Consider the following 21,856-nt stretch of genomic DNA (forward strand, 5'->3'; position numbering starts at 1 on the left):
CTATAAAAGATTTACACAATTCGAACAGGGAGGAAGAGAGTTGAGTGAAGGAGAAACAGAAACATAGAGAGAGAAAGAAAGGCAGAGACAGACAGAGAGAGGCAAGAAACAGGAGTAGCCATGCTTGTTTACCTAAAAGGACCACACTCACAGCACAAGAGGGGGAGGGGAGAGCTTGCATAGACAGAGGACAGGCAGAGTGAGTGCTGGAGCTGCAGCTAAAGGCTTCCTTTCCTTCTTACAACCAGCACAACTAGCTGTTATATTGTACCATTTGAACCTCAAGAAGAGGGTTTCTATAATATTCAGGGAAGACACTACACAATGAACCGCGTACTGTGTCAGCCACCTACGCATCTTATGGTTATATAACACATCTTATAAGAGCAGGAAAAGTATCTCCTATTTTTTTCCTTTAACAACCACTGATACATAAACAAAACTACTAAGTTTTGTATTAGTGTAATGTTTTCATCCTTTTTGCTCACAATAAGAAACTCTTATAAGGCCAATGGTGTTTTGGCCACTATTTAAAATATTAGTAAGTAATGAAACAAAAACAAATTTGCTTTTTATTTACTCATTACTAGCTATGTACAAACATACAGAGAATTCCAATCATGACATTGGATGGAGCATTGTTATAGGCAGAGGAAGATATGGGGGTTCTACTGGACCAGCTATATATTATTAAATATAACATATCTTTAGTAATATTATTTTGGGTAATAATTTCCAAAAGTAACAATGTGTATATACAATTTAGCACTGTCAAAACTGACGTTCAATTATTCCTTCTAAACCAAAACGGAATGGATGTTTGGGCATTATATCCATTAAGAGGGCAAACCAATACAACAAGAGACATAACTACTTGCATAGGTGCTCAGTTCAGTGTATATTTTCAAGATGTGCCCTCATGTTGCTACTATTGGAACAGTAAGTTAGGCTAACTTTAGCTATCATAGCTTTCAAACAATTTTAAAGTTCCACAAATATGGCATCTACTGGTCAAAATCGTAAGTATTCCCAAATAGGGCTTTTTTGATTGCTCTGAGCGCAACCAACTGTGTCTTCAGCCGAGATAGGTTGTGACGTCTCTGCCATCATTACCACATGGTTGTTGTTGAATTATTCGCTGTTTCAGCTTGACCTACATTTCATTTTCAATCAATGAAAGTGACGTTGTGTGACTCCTGCCCGTCATACAGTGTATTCAGTGCAGCAGCTGGAGGCCCACACGAGAACTGGTGGGGTAAACAGCAGCAGTATTGTTGCTTTTTTTTCACAATCAAATATTAATTTTCACAATTGAATGTATGGTTTCTATTTTTAAATATTCAATATATAATCAAAATCAGAATGTTTGTGAATAGTCCTAATACAATCACAGACTGAGATGGAAAATTTTTCCGAATGATATGCTGATAAATTAATCATTATCTGGTATGCTGACCTGAAATACCTGCAACTTGAATCAAATAAAAAAAAATGACAAGAGTAGGGCTGGCATTTTTTTCATCATTAATTAACCTATCAATTACCCTTTCAACTGACTAATTAGCCACTGAGTTAATAAACTGTCAAAAGGAATCATGAATGACATCTCTCTGTATTAAATCTCAAACTAATGTCTTCAAATTGCCCATTTTGTTTGACTAACTTATATATTTATATATATATATATATATATATATAAATAAATATAAATAAAGCAAGAATATCTTCACATTTGAAAATCAGTCTGAAACCAGAAGAGGTTTGGCATGTTTACTTGAGAAAATTATTTAAATGATTGAAACATCTGTAGTTAACACAACTGCTTGTGTCTATAAAATTTAAACAATGACATAAACTAATGAGTGTCATGAGTAAAAAAAATCCTCTTAGAGACCATTTGACCTCTTAGTTGTCATGTTTACTTTTAAAATGAAAAACTGCTGGTGTTAAAGTGTATTCATACATAGGCATCTCCCAGTAAACCAAAAAAAAGATGTGGTGGGTAAAAAAAAGAAAAAGGGGGGTGGGGGAACAGTAAATTTTAAACAACTGCCAGACTGGCTACCAGCAATCAGCTTCTAGTTGCCAAGGATAACAGATTGGCTGCATATTGTCATCACCTTTAAACGGATTATAATAGTGCTGCTGTGTAAATTATAAACCAATTTCCACTTATAAGTGTTACTAACAGTACATTTAAAGTTAGCCAGGTACACATACAATGGATTCCGTCAAGAACATGGGGCTTAGTTTCACTAAAAAGCCAAAATAAAACTTACAATGAAAGATATAATACATTTGCAGGATAACTGGTCAATTGCAACAGGCATAAAAATAACACACAAGCCCCTCTTCAGTTTGGTCGTTATTTATTTATGAGAATAGAGTAAACTGTGTTACAGAAAACTTAATGTGCAGGGTCATACTTTTTCTACTGCATTTTTTCTACTGTGTAACTACTGCACTCTCCTCTCCTTTATCATTCTTGATATGGTTTTCGTGTTTTGAAGACATTTCTACTTTTGTTTGGGTTCAACGGTCCCAAAATCAATACTCATGGGCATAGCATGCTATTCAATGATTCTGACAGGACTTGGTATTTTATAATCATCTGCATCATACTATGTAACCCACACATAGCAATCAGAAGAATCTTGTTCTCTTGCTTCCACTCTTGTTGTGTTTTGGCCATGATCAGTTGTGTTTGTCTTTAACTCAGCCCTTTAGTCAGATGACACCCAAGGTAAGCACCTAAGAATCAGATAAGCAACAACAACAACAACAACGGCAGCAGCAGCAACAGTAGAGGAGCAGAAACATAGAAATGCTGCCTGCCTTTCTATAACACAAAACGCATAACCGCGAGCTACAATCAAAGCTCATGACCTTTTTGACCCCAGCAGAACTCCATTTCCTGTTGTAGACAGAGGATATGCCTTAATTCTCTGGTACCACTTATAGGAACAGGGGCAAAATCTAGCCTTCACTAATGGGAACCGGGTGGGACATGCAGTTCAGGAGTGTCAAGTAACATGGCAACAATCCTCACTTACGATATATGACAAGATATATTTTGACTTTAAATTCTTTAAAAAACCTAAAATAGAAAAAGACTGTGATAGAATAAATGTTCAGCATTTAAATTTTTTCTATCTTGTTGTTAAATTTTTCTATTTATATCTAAGGTATCTGACCTGCAGTACTTGCTTGTTTCATCTTTGTTTATATTTCTTTTTTCTTATTATGTGTATTGATATGCACCAAAACACCACAGCAAATTCCTTGTATGTTGAAAACCTAATAGGCAATAAACCAGATTCTGATTCTGAATTACCATGAACAACAGCACGACATTTTCATTATTCCTGATTTTGAGGTCCTCAATACTTTCTAGGATTAGCTAATCATGAGTCAACTACAATAATCAAAATAATCAATTTTAACATTTGAAAATACTTCCATAATCCAACAAATAAATAAAAGGTTAACAAACGCGCACTTCATTGCAGACCTGTGATAAACGTGTGTACAGAGTATAATAAACAAAAGAACGAGAAAATTCTACTCTCAAACTGACTGTAAGGCCCAGCAACATAATGACATCACTTCATATATTAAATAGAAACTTAAATGCAAATGAGATTTTCAATCAGTATGTGGGTTAACATGCTTTCACTATGTAAACACATCAGTGATATATGGTAGTGTACACGAGATAGAATCTATTGAGAATTCTGCAAAAAAGCTTTGTTTATATTCGTATCCCACACATCATAATCTTCATGTATAACAGAATGCAAGCATTTGATACCCTTTGAATTGAGGCTTTAACTATAGCACTGAGAAATGGGACCTACGCAAGCTCAAGGGAGATAGAGATATGCATCACTGCCTCTGCAGTGTAGTCAACATGAACGCCCCAACAAACTAAAACACTCTCAGTATCTTGGTGGAAAACACCACCAGCGGCACTGCAGTGTTTTCCTCAGCATTGGTACTGCACCAAAGTGGAGAGGTTCTCTTCCACGTTGTTTCCTTCCACAGCTTATCTCAAACCCAACAATGTTGTGCCTCTCCTTATATGCTATTTACTACAGAAAACATTGGCACTCCACTGAACCAACGTAGGTAATTGTGACAGTTATCCATCCATACAGCCCACTGTTACTCTACTAAGTATTTACAGACACTTGCTGATAAATCCTGATAGCCTGTGGACATTTCAAAGCAATGTTCTTTACATAGTACTACGAAGCACATATATTTCCTTCCAAGAGTTTTACTTCCAACAATTTAATTCATTGCTTTCCTTGCAGACAGGCGCTTGTAGCACATCCATTTTGCTTTAGGGCTGGAACAGACTACCAAATGGACAAGACATAGTGCTTCATGACAGGAATTTATGACGCTGTGAACACTTAACTGGGTACGCAGGTAGACTGGCACTGCGTTAGGGCAACTGTAACCTAACGAATGCTATAGTGACAATCAAAACAAGGTAAATATTTGGATGTTATTAGTGCAATCCACTGAGAAATGTTTTTGCCTGGGATATTGTAAATGTATCTTAGTGCTAATCCTGAGAGTATGCCAAAAAAAGCGCCTCACATTAATCTAAGACTTACTATAGTGGACAGTGTAAGTTAATTCATTTTCGCTTCCAAGACAAACCTTAGAATACACATGCACAAGGCTGATCTGTTACCTTGCAAGTACGTATAGGCCTACGTGCATGCTTAATATGAAGGTATGCAGCACGTTTCTCCCTCAGAACGTTTGAATTTAGTTTTAAAATATAAACACCCGGTCAGCGCCGGTGCTATAACACATGGGCAGGGATTCACCACAGCAATTATTACATTTACTGAAGCAACTTCAGAGGGCTTACATTACCAAAACGTGTAACATTCATAATGAATTGCACTTTGATCAAATTATCATAATTTCTAAAAACACAGCTAAGCACGACCGTGGAGGTTGCGTTAAATAAACAGAGGTAAACAGGGATAAAAAAAAAAATCGTGAATTTCCAGTGAAAACAAAGTAAATTCAATACATATAGCATATCATTGAATTTCATACATATATGAAAATACTGCACGTTGACCTTTGTCGCAACACACAACAGCCCGAGTTAACCACGGGGGTTAGCAACAGTCAGTTTGTTGTTGTTAACGCGTTAGCTATGCAGAAGCAGTAAAAATGTGACTTACCTCTGTTTGAATTTCCACAAATTCTAATAGATAAATGAATCTTTAATGATTAGTCTACGCCGCGATGTTTTCGGCCGATGCTGGATGGTCCCATTTGTTGTCGTCGGTTCAGCATAGACTGGCCCGGAGACATCCGCATAAACTCGCGACGACCATCGCAGCTCCGAAGCAGCTCAGTAGAGTACAGGCTAGCGCTAGCTTGTTAAAACCGTGGAGACCAACAAACAGACGTCCAAAGAAAAAAGACTAAAATATCCACGAAAACGCGTTTGCAGCGTAGCTATTTCATCTTCACTACAAACTACGAAGCTTTAACAGTCCATCTGAATAACGGTAGGCTTGCTTGGGTGAACCTATACCATCAAAATATCATATTTTGTTTCGGTTTAATCCTCTCCTCCAACCCATTCGAGCGGTTTTCGAGCGGCCTTTGACTTCGGTGTGTGGACGTACGGGACGGAAATGCTTCGGGAATAAAACGAGCGTTCTGATTGGCTCTTTGGCTATAGGCGGATACCGTTTCCGTACATGATGAAACTGACGCCATTTTGGATCTGCATAGCATCTTGTTCCCGCTTTGCAACAAAGGCAAGCGTGGCTCCAACGTGGCTGACCGTGGTTCACAGTTTCAAACCTAAGAGACCACACTCCATTATATAGTTGGAGACCAAGAAAAGGAAATGGAGTACAAGCATTGGGTGCACTCGTTTTCTATATCCTTAGAAACCTTAAAGTTTGTTTATTCTATGTTTATACATTTAGATTTTGCATAGGTTAATTAAATGTGAATATTGATGTGAACTGCGAAATGTACACTTTATTTTCGTAAGAACTTTGTAAATCTGCTAACTAAGACATTGGCGAAACGATGTGTTAACTCCCTGTTATGGCTAAGTCACTTCTCAACAATGTATCATCACAGATATCAGTATTTACCAAATATTTTGTTCCCTTATCAAGGTGTAAGATTTGTTTACCATGGACTGGGCCAGACCTCAAATACAGTGTATAAGTCAGAGGACACAGTGTTTGCAAGAAAGCGGAGCGTGATGGTGAACACACTTCGCGCACCCCATGGTCCAAACGAAACGCGAAAGGGTGAAACGAAGGCTCTCATTGGCTCAAAGAAAAGTCCTGGACTCTTACTGGGTTGCGTAATATGTCACTCAAACTGACCTGTACACGTCGCTTTTCACGACAGCCATAGCGATATGAGGACCAGCAATCTGCTTTTGTTTTCATGCCAGTTGCAGCAACACTCCAGTAGTTTTCAGTCTCACTGAACTATGCACCTTCAAGTAAAGAGAGAGAAGTCATTAAAACTATGCTGAGGTGATTGTTTGCAAGAACAATCAGCGGACTGTGCATGATGGCTTCATGATACTCCATCTAAAAAATGTGACAGGTTTTTTGGGATAGTTGGATCGTACAACTATCAAAAAAAATGTGCTCATATGTATTTATTCTGCTAAATTCAACTGGACCGAGGTCTACTGGATCTCTAGCTCTTACTCAGCCTGGCTAATAGCGCACTCTGCTGGACTTTTGCTACTGTTGATCTAAACAGACCATAGGTGTAATTATATAAATGAACGTATTTTTGTTCTTGTATTTTTATATTGTTGTTGTTTCAACATTATACATACATTGCATATGGAAAATCTGCATTTATTTCATTATCTATCTATCTATCTATCTATCTATCTATCTATCTATCTATCTATCTATCTATCATTATATTTTTAATAGTTTGCACTAACATAATGCACAGACACCAGTACAAGACACACACTTTAAGTGGCTAAATTAAAGACTACTATGTAAACCCAATCAGTAGGCCATTAATGTCGGACAAAAACAAAAGTATATGAGAGAAAACTTACATTTTTTAAGTTCAAATGATTTTGCATTGTCAGAGAAAAACATGTTTGAATATATTATTGAATTTTATTTTTTTTCTTAAACAAAAAAAAAACAACGAAGCGGGTTTTATCCTTAACCTAATTTTAGGAATGCGGAATGATATTAAATATGTGGAGTGCGTAGTGAGCGTGCGTCCCCTAGTGTGTTAGACGTGCTGCATTGTGCACTTTCAATGTTAGCTTCAAAAAAGTGGGCAGAATTTTGCTGCAATAAAAAGCTAGCAAATGTAAACAACAGTGCACGTCATAACTAATTGAAACCTTACGCGAGATTGGAGACTGCGGCGCTTAAATTGTAATTGTGTAAGCGCTGCGCAAACGTCTGCGCAGCTGGTAGGTTCTTGAAAAACAACGGGAAAGGTTGAAGTTCAAAGTTCGATGCAAAGATGTTTTCAAAGGCTATGAGATGTGTAAAACTGCATGATGCAATATTCAGTACTGATTAAACACAAGTCCCTGCACTATTGATAATTTTATAATGATGATAAAACCAAATTTAGAGTAAATGCGTATTGTTTTTGCTTTCATTTCCGTGCGCAGGAAGTCTAGCAATAAATAGTTGCAGTGCTGATTACCAGCTGACATCTTTGCTCGGCTGCACAGTTGAATAACATAGCAAGCTCGCTTTAAACAGAGGTAGAGGTAAACAAACGTCTTAAAACACAGTTTTAGCCTCACTGAAAACTGATAGCTATGGCATAACTATTGTACAGTTAATGTACTGCAATCAGTGATAACAGGCACGATGTCAGCTTTGTTGTTGCAGCACCGTGCTGCCCTTTGTAGAAAATACAGTACTCGTTTATTGTGGACACTGTCGAGACGAAACTTTCACGTATTAGGAAAGAAGCCCACATCAAGCGATAGTGTTAGAAATGTGCTGTTCGGATGCACTAATGTCAGAAAGGTGTTTCTTTCTAAATTGGAGCGAACGGTTACAAGTCAGCCACAGAACATCATTCAGGTAAGCCAAAATACATCACAGATTCACCAAACATGACTGTGAGAAGGTGAGTGCCCTTTTAAGTACAATAATAGTTTGTAGTAAAATCTAGAAAAAACATGTAAGAAGTAACACCATAGAAACATGAGGTAATCAGTGTTCGAGGTGTGACCTCTATACATGCAGCCTTTTAAAAAACAATGACTTTTGAGATAGCGATTTCAGTGATCTTCATCAGTAGTATCTATTTACAAATAGAGTCATCCGTCTCCCTGAGCTTGAAATTGTAACTACATTGCAATGTGATGATATTTTAATGTATATGCAAACTACAGTTGTTTCTTCTGTCGTGTTTTACTGATTTTTATGTTGTCCAACTATTCCTACTTTAGAGTCTTCTCCACAGACCTTTGAGTCCTGGCATGATGGGAATTAGCAAAGAAATAATCAGAAGCAACCTGCTGAGGAACCCTGTTGGTTTGGTAAATCTATTAGGTAAACAATCATATTCATAAACCTTATTATGATTGTATACTTATGATTTTGTTCTACTGACTCATGATGAAAAACACTTTGATTTCAGGGGCAACAAACTTCTTCAGTACGTCTCAATCTAAACAAGAGAAAAATAAAAGTAATGGACCAAAGGGAAAAACTCCAGAGGAAGATGAAGGTAAGCGATAAATTGCTTTGGTACATGGATGTTCAACAACTGCACAACATCTGGCTGGCTTTTTTTCTCTGATCTTTTTTTTTTTTATTCTCTTGTGCCATGATCTGCCTCGCCTTGCAGAGGATAAGAAACGTCGGGAACAAGAGGATCAGATGTACCGGGAGCGCCTGCGAACCCTCTTCATCATAGCGCTCATCATGAGCCTGCTGAACTCCATTAATAGCAGTGGCGGTAACATCTCTTGGAACGACTTTGTCAATGAGATGTTGGCCAAGGGAGAGGTGTCACGCGTACAAGTTGTTCCTGAGAGTGACATTGTAGAAATCTACCTTCATCCTGGAGCAGTTATCTTTGGAAGGCCTGTATGTTGTGCTGGATTTAATGCAAACATGCAATTAGCATCCGAACTTTCACAGCAGATATGCATGCTAACCTCTCACTTCCTGCCATGTTTCTTGCTTTTTTTGCAGAGGCTGGCGCTCATGTACAGAATGCAGGTTGCCAACATCGACAAATTTGAGGAGAAGCTTAGAGCTGCTGAAGAAGAACTGAATATTGATAATAAGGACAGGATACCGGTGTCGTACAAACGCACTGGATTCTTTGGGAAGTAAGAACAATACCTTTCTCAGAGCAAACTTTAAATCAAAAGGAATCAATTGAGGTCCCTGTTAAAGTAGCAATTTGAAGGACTGCTATCTTGTCATTGTGTTGGATTTTTCTTCTTATTAGTTGTTGTTAGTAGTTGTATTTTTAATGTCTTGAACCAATGATTCTCTCCAACTTTAAAGCTATAAAATTAAGATCCAAAAAATATTTTTATGTGTTCACTTTGCAGTGCAGTCTATGCTCTGGGGATGGCTGCTATCGGTGTGGCCATACTCTGGTATATCTTTCGATTGGCAGGCATGGGTGGCAGAGAAGGCGGCTTCAGTGCTTTTGTGAGTGGCACCACACAAGCAAATTGGCGTGTATACATTTAGGTTCTTGTGTATTAACTGTGTATTACAACATACTTAACAGAATCAGCTGAAGATGGCCAAGTTCACCATTGTGGATGGCAAATCGGGTAAAGGTGTGAGTTTCAGGGATGTAGCGGGCATGCATGAGGCTAAGATGGAAGTAAAGGAATTTGTCGACTACCTCAAGGTAAGAAACCAGACTCACAGTAATATACTGTCTGTCAATCTAGTATAGTACATTAGCTATGCTTTTCATGTAAAGCACTCATTGAATATTCAATCCCAAGTAAGTGGTCTAAGGATGACCTGAATCTGATTGATGTTTTAGTTCTGTCTTTGCTACAATTTCTCCTTGATGAACGGAAGTATCTTTGTATCTAACACCCAAATCTCACGAGTAAAAATTTGATTCCCCCGTTGCTGTCTATTACTCACCACATTGATGTTGTCTGTCGTCAGAATCCAGAACGATACCTCCAGCTGGGAGCCAAGGTTCCCAAGGGTGCATTGCTGCTTGGGCCTCCAGGCTGTGGGAAGACGCTGCTGGCTAAGGCTGTAGCCACCGAGGCCCAGGTGCCCTTCCTGGCAATGGCTGGCTCTGAGTTTGTGGAGGTCATTGGAGGTATGTAAAGATAGCACCACGGATTAATATGTCAACATACATCAATATGAATGCCCATAGTCAATATGAGAGTATATACTGCTGGTTATGATAATATATACAGTAACAGTCAAAAGTTTGGACATGCTTTCCTATTCACTTGAATGAAAAAGTCCATCCAAACTTTTGGCTGGAACTGTATATATTTGTATTTTAATATTTATTTGTATAGGGACAGGCATTTACTGTAGTGTAAACCAATGCTGCATACCATAACATTTATAACATAATCAATGGTTAAATCTCTGTTACAGTGTTACAGTACAGGATATATTTTAATTTAATGACTTTTCTGGATGTTTTACTTTCCTGGTCATCATATACACATTACTAATTACTATCTTTCAAAATTTTTTTGTGCGTAAATATCATCCCCAAAATTCTGTCACACCAGAGGTATCAATTGGGGAAAACATATTTGCATGTTTGGGCATCATCACTCAGCCTTTTTCGTGGCAGCCTTATTAGCAGGTTGAGTTCTGAAGACAGATTAGATACTGTATGTTACAGTTTTGATCTGACCCATATTGCGTCTGTGTGTAGGCCTGGGTGCTGCAAGGGTCAGGAGTCTGTTCAAGGAGGCTCGGGCTCGAGCACCTTGCATTGTCTACATCGATGAGATTGATGCTGTGGGAAAGAAGCGCTCCACCAACATGTCAGGTTTCTCCAATACTGAAGAGGAGCAGACCCTCAACCAGCTGCTGGTAGAGATGGATGGTGAGTAGAGCTTGGGACATCAGAGCAGTTTTTTTGTCTTCAGAGGCAGACTCTTCTGACAGAGTAATGAAACTCTTCTTTTTGCAGGAATGGGAACGACAGACCATGTCATTGTCCTTGCTTCCACCAACAGAGCAGATATCTTGGACAATGCTCTCATGAGACCAGGCAGACTGGACAGGCACATCTTTATAGATCTGCCCACACTGCAGGTAGTTTTGCACACTTATTTAAAAGTTACTGCACTATACTTGGTTGTGTCTTAATGGGCTCAAAACGGCATATTCAGTCTTTAGTTAATCGATTTTTTTTCAAAATATGTTTAAGAATGCAGTGATGTAGTTGCACAGCTGAAATCAAATATTCTGATATATTCTCATATATATATATTCTTGTTTTTGTAATATTGTAAAGCAAAACCTTGTTGTGTGTTTATTTGCTGTTGACAAACTACCCTAACTGTGGCAGGAACCTCCATAGTTTTTTGTGAGTCCTTACACCCCTTGTAACTAGTCCTTTCCTACAAATGAGTATCCTAAGAAGCCGTTTTTTATACATTCTCAAACAAACAAACAAACAAACATAATACTGGGACAGCTGAGCCATGTTAACTGTGTGGGAGGTTTATACAGAGTTTTTCTAGTTAATCCAGTTTGTTTCATTGTTACTCTTGTCCCTCAGGAGAGAAAGGAGATCTTCGAGCAACATCTGAAGATCCTGAAGCTGACCCAGCCAGCTAATTTCTACTCTCTGCGTCTGGCTGAGCTTTCCCCAGGCTTCAGTGGTACATACATATTTACTGTTTTGTCCTCATGTAAATCTGTGAACATCTGTGGTCATAACAGAATAATGGCCTGCACCCATGAATAAACATAAACTCTCGTTCAACAAATAGGAAACATCTTTGCACGTCACAACACAATGCTGTCGATGTTTACTAAAATGTCATTCCCATATGGTGTTTGTGAAATCTCTGGTGCCAACTCACTTTGTCTCTTCAGGTGCGGACATTGCGAACATTTGTAATGAAGCTGCTCTGCATGCCGCCAGAGAGGGACACAAGTCCATCGATACCTTTAACTTTGAATATGCAGTGGAGAGAGTAATAGCAGGTACAATGATGCAAACAGTGAACAATGGCAAAACAATACAGTATATATCGTCTCAGTTGCTACTCTGGAGAAATCTGACAAATGTGTGTGTGTGTGTGTGTGTGTGTGTGTGTGTGTGTGTGTGTGTGTGTGTGTGTGTGTGTGTGTGTCACAGGAAGTGTAAAGAAGAGTAAGATCCTGTGTAAAGAGGAGCAGAGGATCGTTGCCTTCCATGAGTCTGGACATGCCCTAGTGGGATGGTTACTTGAGCACACAGAGGCAGTCATGAAGGTAAACACACTTCTTGATGTAGTGTAGGCTTTTATTTGATTTATATTTTATTTATACACCCTTCAACACATAATTTTATTACTGCCACATTTTGTTTTATCAGATTAATCTCATAGATAGTGTGACCTGATTGATGCCTGTATTATATTGGAGAGTAGAAATGAAGTGTAAATCTTAATTAAATATAGTCCTAATTAGTAATTTCTCCTCTTTATGGATATGAGTGCAATTTTTTTTTACAGATGCAGGAACTGAGTATTATGTCAAAGTAGAGAAAATGATCCTCTCTTTTATCTTTCTCTGCTGTTCTGTCTCATCCAGTATTTGCTCCATTGGACTGTCATACATCTATGAGTCAAAGCCGGACTGAGCAGGACATTACACTAAGCATTAAATATGTAATACTCAATTAACATGTAGATTTATGTATGTGGCCAGATGGGCCACCAAGAAACAGTACATTTATGAATGAGTACAAATTATTAAAACAGAATTATGATTGAAAAAGACTTGATGAAATGACAGAATTAAACAAAAAACATTTAGTAAAAGAAGTAAAACTTTACCTTCTCCCCTGTTGAGGTAATTTTTTAACACTTCTTTAACTTTTTTTTTTTTTTTTTCTTCAGGTGTCTATTGCACCCCGGACTAATGCAGCCCTGGGATTTGCCCAGATCTTACCTCGTGACCAATACCTGTTCACCAAGGAGCAGCTGTTTGAGCGGATGTGTATGGCTCTGGGAGGAAGAGCTGCGGAGGCTATCACCTTTAACAAAGTTACAACAGGTAGACTCCATCTATTGGATTACCACTGTAATCACAATCTTTCTTTACTTGTTTCATGAATTGAAATAATACATTTGCTGAACATCCAAATATTCATACTCTCCTATACTGTGTAGTACACCTTGACACCCAGTAAGGTTTTAATCTAAAGGTAAAAACAGTGATTGAAATATCCTCACTCTGTGTCTCCAGGAGCTCAGGATGACTTGCGTAAGGTGACACGTGTGGCCTACTCTATGGTGAAGCAGTACGGCATGTGTGACTCAGTCGGACAGGTCTCATTCCCAGAGACAGAGGAGCAAGGTGCCATTGGACGTCGTCCTTTCAGCCAGGGCCTGCAGCAGCAGATGGACCACGTGGGTTCTAAAATTAGTTCTCTGTTCTCAAATTAGCACACTGTGAATGTTAACATGATGAATTTTGGTTATCACCTTAAAATCTTTTATGGTTCTAGAACGTTTAGATATGACGGCCATTGTTTTTTTTGTTTTTTTTTTCAGGAGGCTAAGATGTTGATAGCCCGTGCTTACAGGCACACAGAGAAGCTGCTACTGGACAACAGAGACAAGCTGACACTGGTCAGTTGCTCGTTCTTTGATCATACATTATGTTCATCGTAACCCTTTTGTGCTATCTTTGGTTTAGTGTGAAGTTTACAATAAGTCACACATCTATGGGGGGTGGGCCTGTCTTTCCAGTTGGCGAATGCGCTGTTAGAGCGTGAGGTGGTGAACTACGATGACATTGAGGCCTTGCTCGGTCCACCACCCCATGGGCCCAAGAAGATGATCGTCCCACAAAGCTGGGTGGAGGCTGAGAAGGACAAACAAGACACAGGAGAAGATGAACCTCAACCACCTCCCCGCAAACACAGAGAAGAGGACATGAATCCAAATCTAGTCTGATCTTAAAATAGATGTCTCAGGATTCTTTTCCAGCTGCTGTATTTTGTGGGGGTCTTCACAGGCTGAATTTTAAAAAAAGCCTGGCACTGATTCCTCACTTTGAAGCTTTATGTCTGCATGTGAAAACATCAACGTTTAAGAAGTTTCTTCTCTATAATCCATGCAGTCTTTTGTGTAAATGAAAATTTGCACCTATTTTTTAGTTAACGTAGCCCATTTAGATCATCTGAAAGAGGCCAGTGCACCTTTGAGGATGATTGTTTTGGGGCGGAATTCCATCATTTTTCTCAGTCGCTTGCTGCATAGCAATACCATTACACACTGGAAGCAATTTGTATTCTATTTCTATTCAAACAGGATGTCTCTAACTAGCATTAAGTGCAACCAGCAATTAAATGCCCTCTCTTTGAATTCCCTAACATCATGTGCTAATACCTGAAACTGGTGTGGGATCATTTTATGCAGACGTACTATAGCATAAATAGGTTTGGAGGTTTGGAATCAAGTATTACCCTACACTGAAAAACAGTTGATTATCGGGGTGTCTTTTCTACTTTGTCAGAGATGCCCTATACACACACAAGACATATCTACATAAATACATCTCTACATTATTGTGTTTGGTATTCAAATGAGCTGCAGGACAGAATTATAAAATACTGTAGTAAGTAGCTGTGGACATTTATACATAATAGAGTGTACTTGAGTGATTTTTGACCAGGCTGAAACAGAAGTGGTAAGGAAGAAATTAAGCAGATCTCAATGAGGAAACTTTTCTGCATTTCACATTTTGAAATACCCCTTTAAGGTTATGGTTAAAATCTCTAAGGTCCCGTCATGTTGATCAAGCAGCAGATATTACTCCGTACAGCTCTGTTCTGCTCTCACCATGAGACATACAGATTGAGTTAATAGATGGAATAGGTCGAGGTAGTGTCTTTAGAGGCTCTGTATTTGTTTGATTGCCACAAGTGAATATGAAGTTCCAAAGGATGGTGTTGCTAAGTATTTAATAAAGTTTTATTTGAACTAACTTTTGTTGCTCTATATGTGGCATTTCATTTCAGTGGTACCAGATACATGTATATATGTGGATGAATGAATTAAGAGTAAACCTAGTGCAGCCTGTTTCATAATGAACAATACAGACACTAAATAAAAGATTTACATTTATTCTGTAGACACCAGTAAAATCTAAATTCAATAAACATATTTAAAAAAAGAACACATAATTCAAAGTTTTCGCCTCCAAACAATTTGCAGAATATTGTGTGGTACAGTATGTTTCGTTGAGTAATCATTTTTGCTGCAGGGCTTGCAAAAAGTTAATCAGATGCTGGAATGGAGGATTTTTTGATCAAAACAAGAACAAACAAAATCAATATCAAAGCAAATTCATCTTATAAAATAATCACATATATAAAAAAGAAATACATTTAAAAGATTCTTTTATATACCTCAGGCTTGTTGTATGCATCATTATTGAGAAATCCAAGTCTGAGGATAGACAAAACCAGACGTGGACACACATTTCAACACACATTCTGTTTGCCTTGTCACATGCACAGCTCCTTTCCCTGTGGCTGATCATGTCAACACACCATTTTTCTGTCTCATTTACTTTTCCTGAGCTACTCACAAAACTCTGGAGTGAGCCATTTTTTCAGCTGTGTCCAAATGATCCTCGATAAAACCTAAAGCACATTAGATTAAAGTCCCGTGGTTTTGCATAGCATTTATTTTTCCTTTGCACACTTCAAATTTCCGACTAAAATCTCTTTAAATGTGTCCAGAAATGCACCCGAGGCATGATCTGTGTCCCTAACTGGTGGTGATTCTTCTTTCTGAGGGGGGTGCCTCCCACCTTAACGTGGATCATACATGTTGGCCAGTTTCTTAAAGCGTGGTCCCCAGTCGCTGAGGTAGTCGTAGTCTTGGTCTCCATCAGAGCTACCTGAAGCAATGGAGCTGAGGCTGCCTGCCAGTGAGCCCTCTCCCTCATAGTCGTAGATCAGGGCTGTGTCATACGGAGGCACGTTCGGATCGTTGTCTGCAGCCTCTAGGCCCTGAGGAAAGAAGAATTGCAAGTTTTTTAGGTTGATAAGTGTAAAGCAAATGCCCAGGGAATCTAAATGGACATGCCACCATGATGTCATGGGACATTGTGCCATCACACTGGTACTCTGTGACACTGTAGACACATCACATTCTTGGCACCTCAGGATACATAGAGGCTATTGCTCTATCATCTGATTGGTGGAGGTTATACCTGCAGCCAAAGAGGAGGACCTGTACAGACCAGTCAGGGCTGAAAAGACCTGGATGTTTTTTATTCCAAAAAATGTAATTTAAGTTATTATTTATAGCTGGTATTCTCCTAAAAAGACACTATTGGACATCAGTCAAAGATAAGACAGTTACAGATAGAGGATAATAGATGCTAAGCATTTGGTGTTATTCTCAACCACTCAGCACTGAGAATAAAGGAATGTTTTATCATTACAGGTCTAAACAAGCCTTTTAAAGCATCAGAGAACATGAAAGCCAGTCAACAACTTTAGGACTGATAGTAACTTCCTGTCTTTCCTGTTCCTGTCCCCGTCCTCTTTTGTATAACTTTAGATTATGGTTCGGGCCGTTTGTCATGAATTTCGCAGCAGAGGCCTCTCACATCATTGATGTAGTCCTCGATGTCAGTGGGATCCGCAGGAGGCCTCTGTGGGTAGGTGGGGGAGGGCAGGTTTTGCGGTGCATCCTTCCTGAGGGGCTGCTTGCCCCGAGGAACACCAGACCCTGGGTAGTAGGACACCGGGGTTGAAGGTGCATCATGGGGATTCCACAGCATGTCGATGTTAAAGGCATTCTGCAAAGTGAGAGCAAAAGGCTACAGATTGAGCTGGTGTGTCTCATTAAGAACCACAACAGCAAAAGTGAATATATCAGAAACTGTGGTTACACACACATACACCATCAGTTACGATTAAACACCATTAACTTACTGTTAAACAGAACCAGTAAGATGCGTAACCCCAAACCATTCATAAATTTTCCAGAACCACAAATACTGCACCCACATTGTACAAACAGCATCCATTTTAGCATGACCACAGGATTGTTCAGACCTCTGCCCTTGACTTTCAATTAGATACTTCAATACTGCCATAAACACCATGTGACCTGTGGAGCCTTACCTCATCCTCCTCACCCCCTCCTTGCTCATCATAGTTTAAGACATTGTCACGGATGTCGTCTTCTGATTCACCAACTAGCAGACCTGTTCCCTTCTTTATGTGGTGGCGTCTCCCACATGTGGTGATGGCCACAGCCAGGAGGAGCAGTACTGCAATTAATTCATCAAGTGTTAATTGATGAGTGTTTTTCCAGTTATAGGGCTCCAACTAATATTTCTTTTTTCTTTTTCTCTTGATTAATGAATTCATTGTTTAGTCTTTGAAATGTCAGAAAATAGTGAAAAATGTCCATCCCGGTCTCTCAAAGTCCAAAGTGATATCTTCAGATGTCTATTGAACAACAGTCAATCACCCAAAATATTAAATTTACAATATAAGAGAGCATAATATTGTCATATTGTTTGGCATTTTTGGTTGAAAAATATCAAAATAATAAGCAATAATCAAAATAGCTCTCCATCATTTTCATTGATTTTTTTTTATCAAGTAATTGTTGCATCGATTTTTTTGTTAATGCACAATGTGATATAGAATAGGTTTTTGAGTTCGTCAGTGACTTCTGTAATGGATTTCATGTTTTGCTTGTGAGACAGACTGATGATGGCGTTAGAAGTTAGTGATTATCTGGATACTGAATTAAAAAAAACAACAAACAAAAAACAAAACAGAAATTTAAGTTGTATAAGATGTAGTGACACCTTGACATGAAGCAATACCTTACAGGATGGGTCATTGCACTTGGACAGAGAATATATCACATAATTTAAGATTTTTTTTAATCGGAAAAAGCTTAAAATATCTGAATTGTATTTGCCTCATTCTTGTTGTTAAAATTTTTTTAAAACAGAATGATGTGTTCAAGATAACTTACACAGTAGGAGTGCAATACTGGCCATGATGATAATGAGCGCGATGAAGCTGATTCCCACACTGGAGCCTAAGATAGCCCCCACCTCAGACTTACAGTCCCCGAAGGAGTCACAGAGACACACAGTGACATTGACCTGAGCATAAGCACTCAGAGTTGGGCTGCCAGAGTCTGACACCATCAATGTGACCACGTACTCTCCTACCTCCAGCTCTACGAGGGGCAGAAGCAAGGCATGAGTATCTGAGGCGAGAAGAAAAATAGAGAAAGCGAGAAAATGAGAAGGGTATGATATTAGGAGAGTCGCAGGAACATCCTTTATACAAATCCACAAGATCCCCTCCTTCCTCCCCCCTTGATGCTCTTTTTCTTACAGTTGAGTTGAATAACAGTCCAGTTGACTGACAGATAATCAACCGTTTCAAAGCTGAAGGGCGCAGCGTGCGGAGGAAGGTCTTCATCCACTGCAGTCACAACCAGACCAGAATTCGTCCGGCCTGCATCCCTGCATACAGAGCCACTCAAAGGAAAGAGCTGAGGGGGGAAGTCATTGGTCTCCTTCAGTGTGATGGCAACTGTGCCTGTGGTTGACACCCCATCAGCGTCTACAGGAGTAAACATGAATACACAGCAATGCTGCATAAGTATACAGCATCTTATTCATTGTTGATGCGCAAGTGCAAAGAAAATAAATTAGATTTTGTATTAGTATGTTTTTTCTTAAAGGGGTTGAAAACACAGCTGGGACAGGTTAATTTCACATTTTTAACACAATTGAACTTGCAAGAATGTTTTTGAAGCAGAGATATTGCAGAGATATAGTCGACTTGCAACTCGTTCAAACTGTTGAAATTATTAAATTTTGTATTATTAAATACTGGCAGATTTTTAGGAGAAAAGAGAAAGTAAGTGGATGAACTGACCTGTAACCTTCACAACAGCATTGTAGATGCGGTTTTTAACATGTGGAGATCGCATGTTAAAGGTTCTCTTGGCCATAATGTCTCCAGTATCTCTGTTGATGTCCAACCATCTCTCAGGATCTCTGGTAATCTCATATCTATCACACAGAGAGCAGAGCAGGATTTTTTATTATTTACTAGCATTTTTAGAAACAGGAATATACTCTTCATGTTTTGCTGCGGCATCTTACCTCAGGACAGAATTATCAGGGTCAAAGGCAATATTGCTTTTCAGTAGTGTCCCAGGAACCACAGACTCAGGGACCACAATCTGTATAGGGTCCTCCCTGAAATGTGGAGCTTCATTCTCATTCACGACCGTGACCAACACTTTAGCTGTGCTCACTGGGAGGTTGGGAGCCTTGTTGCTCAGAGTATTGAAGTTTTCCACTGCCAGAATCAGGCTGTACACACTCTTTGCCTCATAATCCAGGGGCTGCAATACAGGAGAGAACACACTGTTTGTGGAAGAATAACACCCCACTGTAGTTGGATAATATAGAATATATACATCTATATGCATAAAAAAGGCAGAGACTTCAGTCATTCAAAACCTATTTAACCACCCCACATAAAATGTAGGAAAAGCCAACTCAGCACTGTTGTCTGGGTAACTTGTAGTTTAAACCACCAACACAAACAGTGTTGTTGAGTTGTGTCTGTGGGCCTCAATGCACATTTTAATATAAAGGGCAACGTCACCCATTTGGAAAATCCATGTTATTCCTGGGCCCCAGAACAAATCATAAATCAATCATTTGTTTCGTTATCAATTTAAATATGTCAGTGTGACTTTGGGTACATGACATGAGTCCAAACGTTTGATCACACAATGAATATGTGATGTGTGAATGTGTGATGGATACCCAAAAATGACCACAACCCCTCCCTCACACTCCTCCCGCTAACTGTACCTTCACCACTGTCAGAACACCCTGGTTGGTGGCAGGATCTGTAGTGATGGCAAAGTTGCCGCTGAGATCATTGGAAATGACGTATTTGGCCTCCCAGTTTCCTGTTCCACGATCGTCTCTGTCTGTCACATTCACCCGGCCAATCTCATAGTCCTGCCTGTTCTCCACTGCTGTCATACTGTACTACATGCACACATATAAAGCACAGATCAAAGGATTGTTTTAAATAACAATTTAAAATATCTTGTTTCTTAAACTGTTGTCTGAGACTCACCGAGGCAGGGCTAAACTGTGGGGCGTGGTTGTTGATATCAGATACATGTATGATTGCTTCACCTTCACCGGTTAGTCCCATGCCCCCCATATCAGCAACCTGTAGTTTTAATCTGAAACCTTTCACCACCTAAAACAGAATTCAGCACATTTTAATGAAATTAAAATTAATATAATGATCTGCAAAAATCTGCATCTTAACCTCAACCTGCATTTTACCTCTCTGTCCAGGCCTACATCCCTTGTGTAGATGGCTCCTGTCTCGTTGTTAATACCAAACATGGTCTTGGTAACAGCGTTGGCAGGAATGCTCTCCTGGCTGATGATGAAGTAGCTCAGATATGCGTTTTCTGTCATTGGGTCATCTGCATCGGTGGCTGAAACTGACATCACTGATGTGCCTATCAAAAATAAATCAGTCAGTATGAGTCCCTTCTATATGACATTATGTGTGTGACGAGACCGAAAAAATTCCAGTCTTCACAAAACATTGAACAAGTCTTAAACCTTCCTGTCACTTTCATTCATTCAAAGCTACTTTATAAACTGAAGCTACTCCAGGAATGAAATACAAGATGGGATTTTGGAACATTATCTAGAAGATAGGAAAATTAAAAGTTAGCAATGCAATAGGATGTACCTGGGACCGAGAACTCAGAGACAGTGCCAACAAACTGGCTCTGGGTGAAGGCAGGTCTGTTGTCGTTCTGATCCAGCACCACGATCTCTATGGTGGTGGGATTCTCTAGTCTCTCTCCACTGGGGGACAGTGCAAAAGCTTTCAGCTACACACACACACACACACACACACACACACACACACACACACACACACACACACACACACACAAAACACACACAAAGATACAGACAACAGACAAATGTTTCTTAATAAAAACTGCATTCATGAAATTGTTGTTTCTTACTATCAATTACCACAAATCTGATGCATTTCATGAAGGAAACGTCCAACAGGCCAAAGAAATGTGCAGGATGTATGGTTCAACATCATGGGTTACATCACAAGTCATCTGGTGTGAAGCATTCTGAAGTCTCTCCCAAGATGCCCATAAAGGCCCTTGGAAACTGACCTCTGGCTGTTTGTGCTAGTGTCTGAGACACTGATATACGCTTTAAGACAAAAACATGGACCCACACTTTGAAACATGTGGGCAAGGTCTCTTTGAGTGCCTTGTGTCTTGTGTTAAGTACCTTCATTTGATTGGGCTTTAAAACACATTTCAAGTGTCTGGGTGATTTAAAATGTTACACCAATAAATGCTCTCTTACTGTGAAGCTGTTGTATTTCTCTCTGTCCAGTGGCCGCTTGCTCCGGATCACTCCTGTTTTATCATCTATCTCAAACAGATTCTTGGGATCCTGGTCCACGCCTGGTCCCTCTAACTTGTAGATCACCTCACCTGTAAAGATTTTGTCCGATTTGATCTAGAAAGAGACAGAAGATAAAGCTGATGATTGTTACA

At 39.2% G+C, this 21,856-nt stretch overlaps 3 protein-coding genes across 5 annotated transcripts in view; 1 reads left to right on the forward strand and 2 right to left on the reverse strand.

The window, feature by feature from the left end:
* Positions 1-5,638, reverse strand: part of ankrd11 (ankyrin repeat domain 11) — a 101,131-nt gene extending 95,493 nt beyond the window's left edge. For both annotated transcript variants that reach the window (XM_023424342.2, XM_023424341.2), the window contains exon 1: positions 5,214-5,638. The gene's annotated coding sequence lies outside the window, so the exon portion shown is untranslated. The remainder of the gene's footprint in view (positions 1-5,213) is intronic.
* Positions 5,639-7,699: 2,061 nt separating this feature from the next.
* spg7 (SPG7 matrix AAA peptidase subunit, paraplegin) lies at positions 7,700-15,197 on the forward strand. Its single transcript, XM_023424365.2, has 17 exons — positions 7,700-8,099; positions 8,471-8,573; positions 8,662-8,751; positions 8,872-9,113; positions 9,222-9,361; positions 9,590-9,692; positions 9,775-9,900; positions 10,173-10,335; positions 10,918-11,091; positions 11,179-11,303; positions 11,773-11,875; positions 12,093-12,203; positions 12,358-12,473; positions 13,103-13,259; positions 13,452-13,615; positions 13,760-13,837; positions 13,958-15,197. The coding sequence occupies exons 1-17, from the start codon at positions 7,881-7,883 to the stop codon at positions 14,162-14,164; spliced, it is 2,421 nt and encodes an 806-aa protein (XP_023280133.1). The 5' UTR covers positions 7,700-7,880; the 3' UTR covers positions 14,165-15,197.
* Positions 15,198-15,320: 123 nt separating this feature from the next.
* The window catches only part of cdh15 (cadherin 15, type 1, M-cadherin (myotubule)), a 36,852-nt gene continuing 30,316 nt past the window's right edge, over positions 15,321-21,856 (reverse strand). For both annotated transcript variants that reach the window (XM_087178790.1, XM_023424366.2), the window contains 12 exons: positions 21,663-21,818; positions 21,013-21,157; positions 20,592-20,773; positions 20,374-20,502; positions 20,100-20,282; positions 19,377-19,621; positions 19,147-19,283; positions 18,598-18,828; positions 18,227-18,466; positions 17,356-17,504; positions 16,836-17,027; positions 15,321-16,230 (listed from right to left, as the gene is read on the reverse strand). In XM_087178790.1, the coding sequence (XP_087034916.1) occupies positions 16,030-16,230; positions 16,836-17,027; positions 17,356-17,504; positions 18,227-18,466; positions 18,598-18,828; positions 19,147-19,283; positions 19,377-19,621; positions 20,100-20,282; positions 20,374-20,502; positions 20,592-20,773; positions 21,013-21,157; positions 21,663-21,818 (2,190 nt within the window). In that variant the 3' untranslated portion in view covers positions 15,321-16,029. The remainder of the gene's footprint in view (positions 16,231-16,835; positions 17,028-17,355; positions 17,505-18,226; positions 18,467-18,597; positions 18,829-19,146; positions 19,284-19,376; positions 19,622-20,099; positions 20,283-20,373; positions 20,503-20,591; positions 20,774-21,012; positions 21,158-21,662; positions 21,819-21,856) is intronic.

This window comes from Seriola lalandi, unplaced genomic scaffold (assembly GCF_002814215.2).
Source record: "Seriola lalandi dorsalis isolate HSWRI2012SDOR001 ecotype SW California unplaced genomic scaffold, Sedor1 jcf7180002054735, whole genome shotgun sequence".
NCBI lineage: Eukaryota > Metazoa > Chordata > Actinopteri > Carangiformes > Carangidae > Seriola > Seriola lalandi.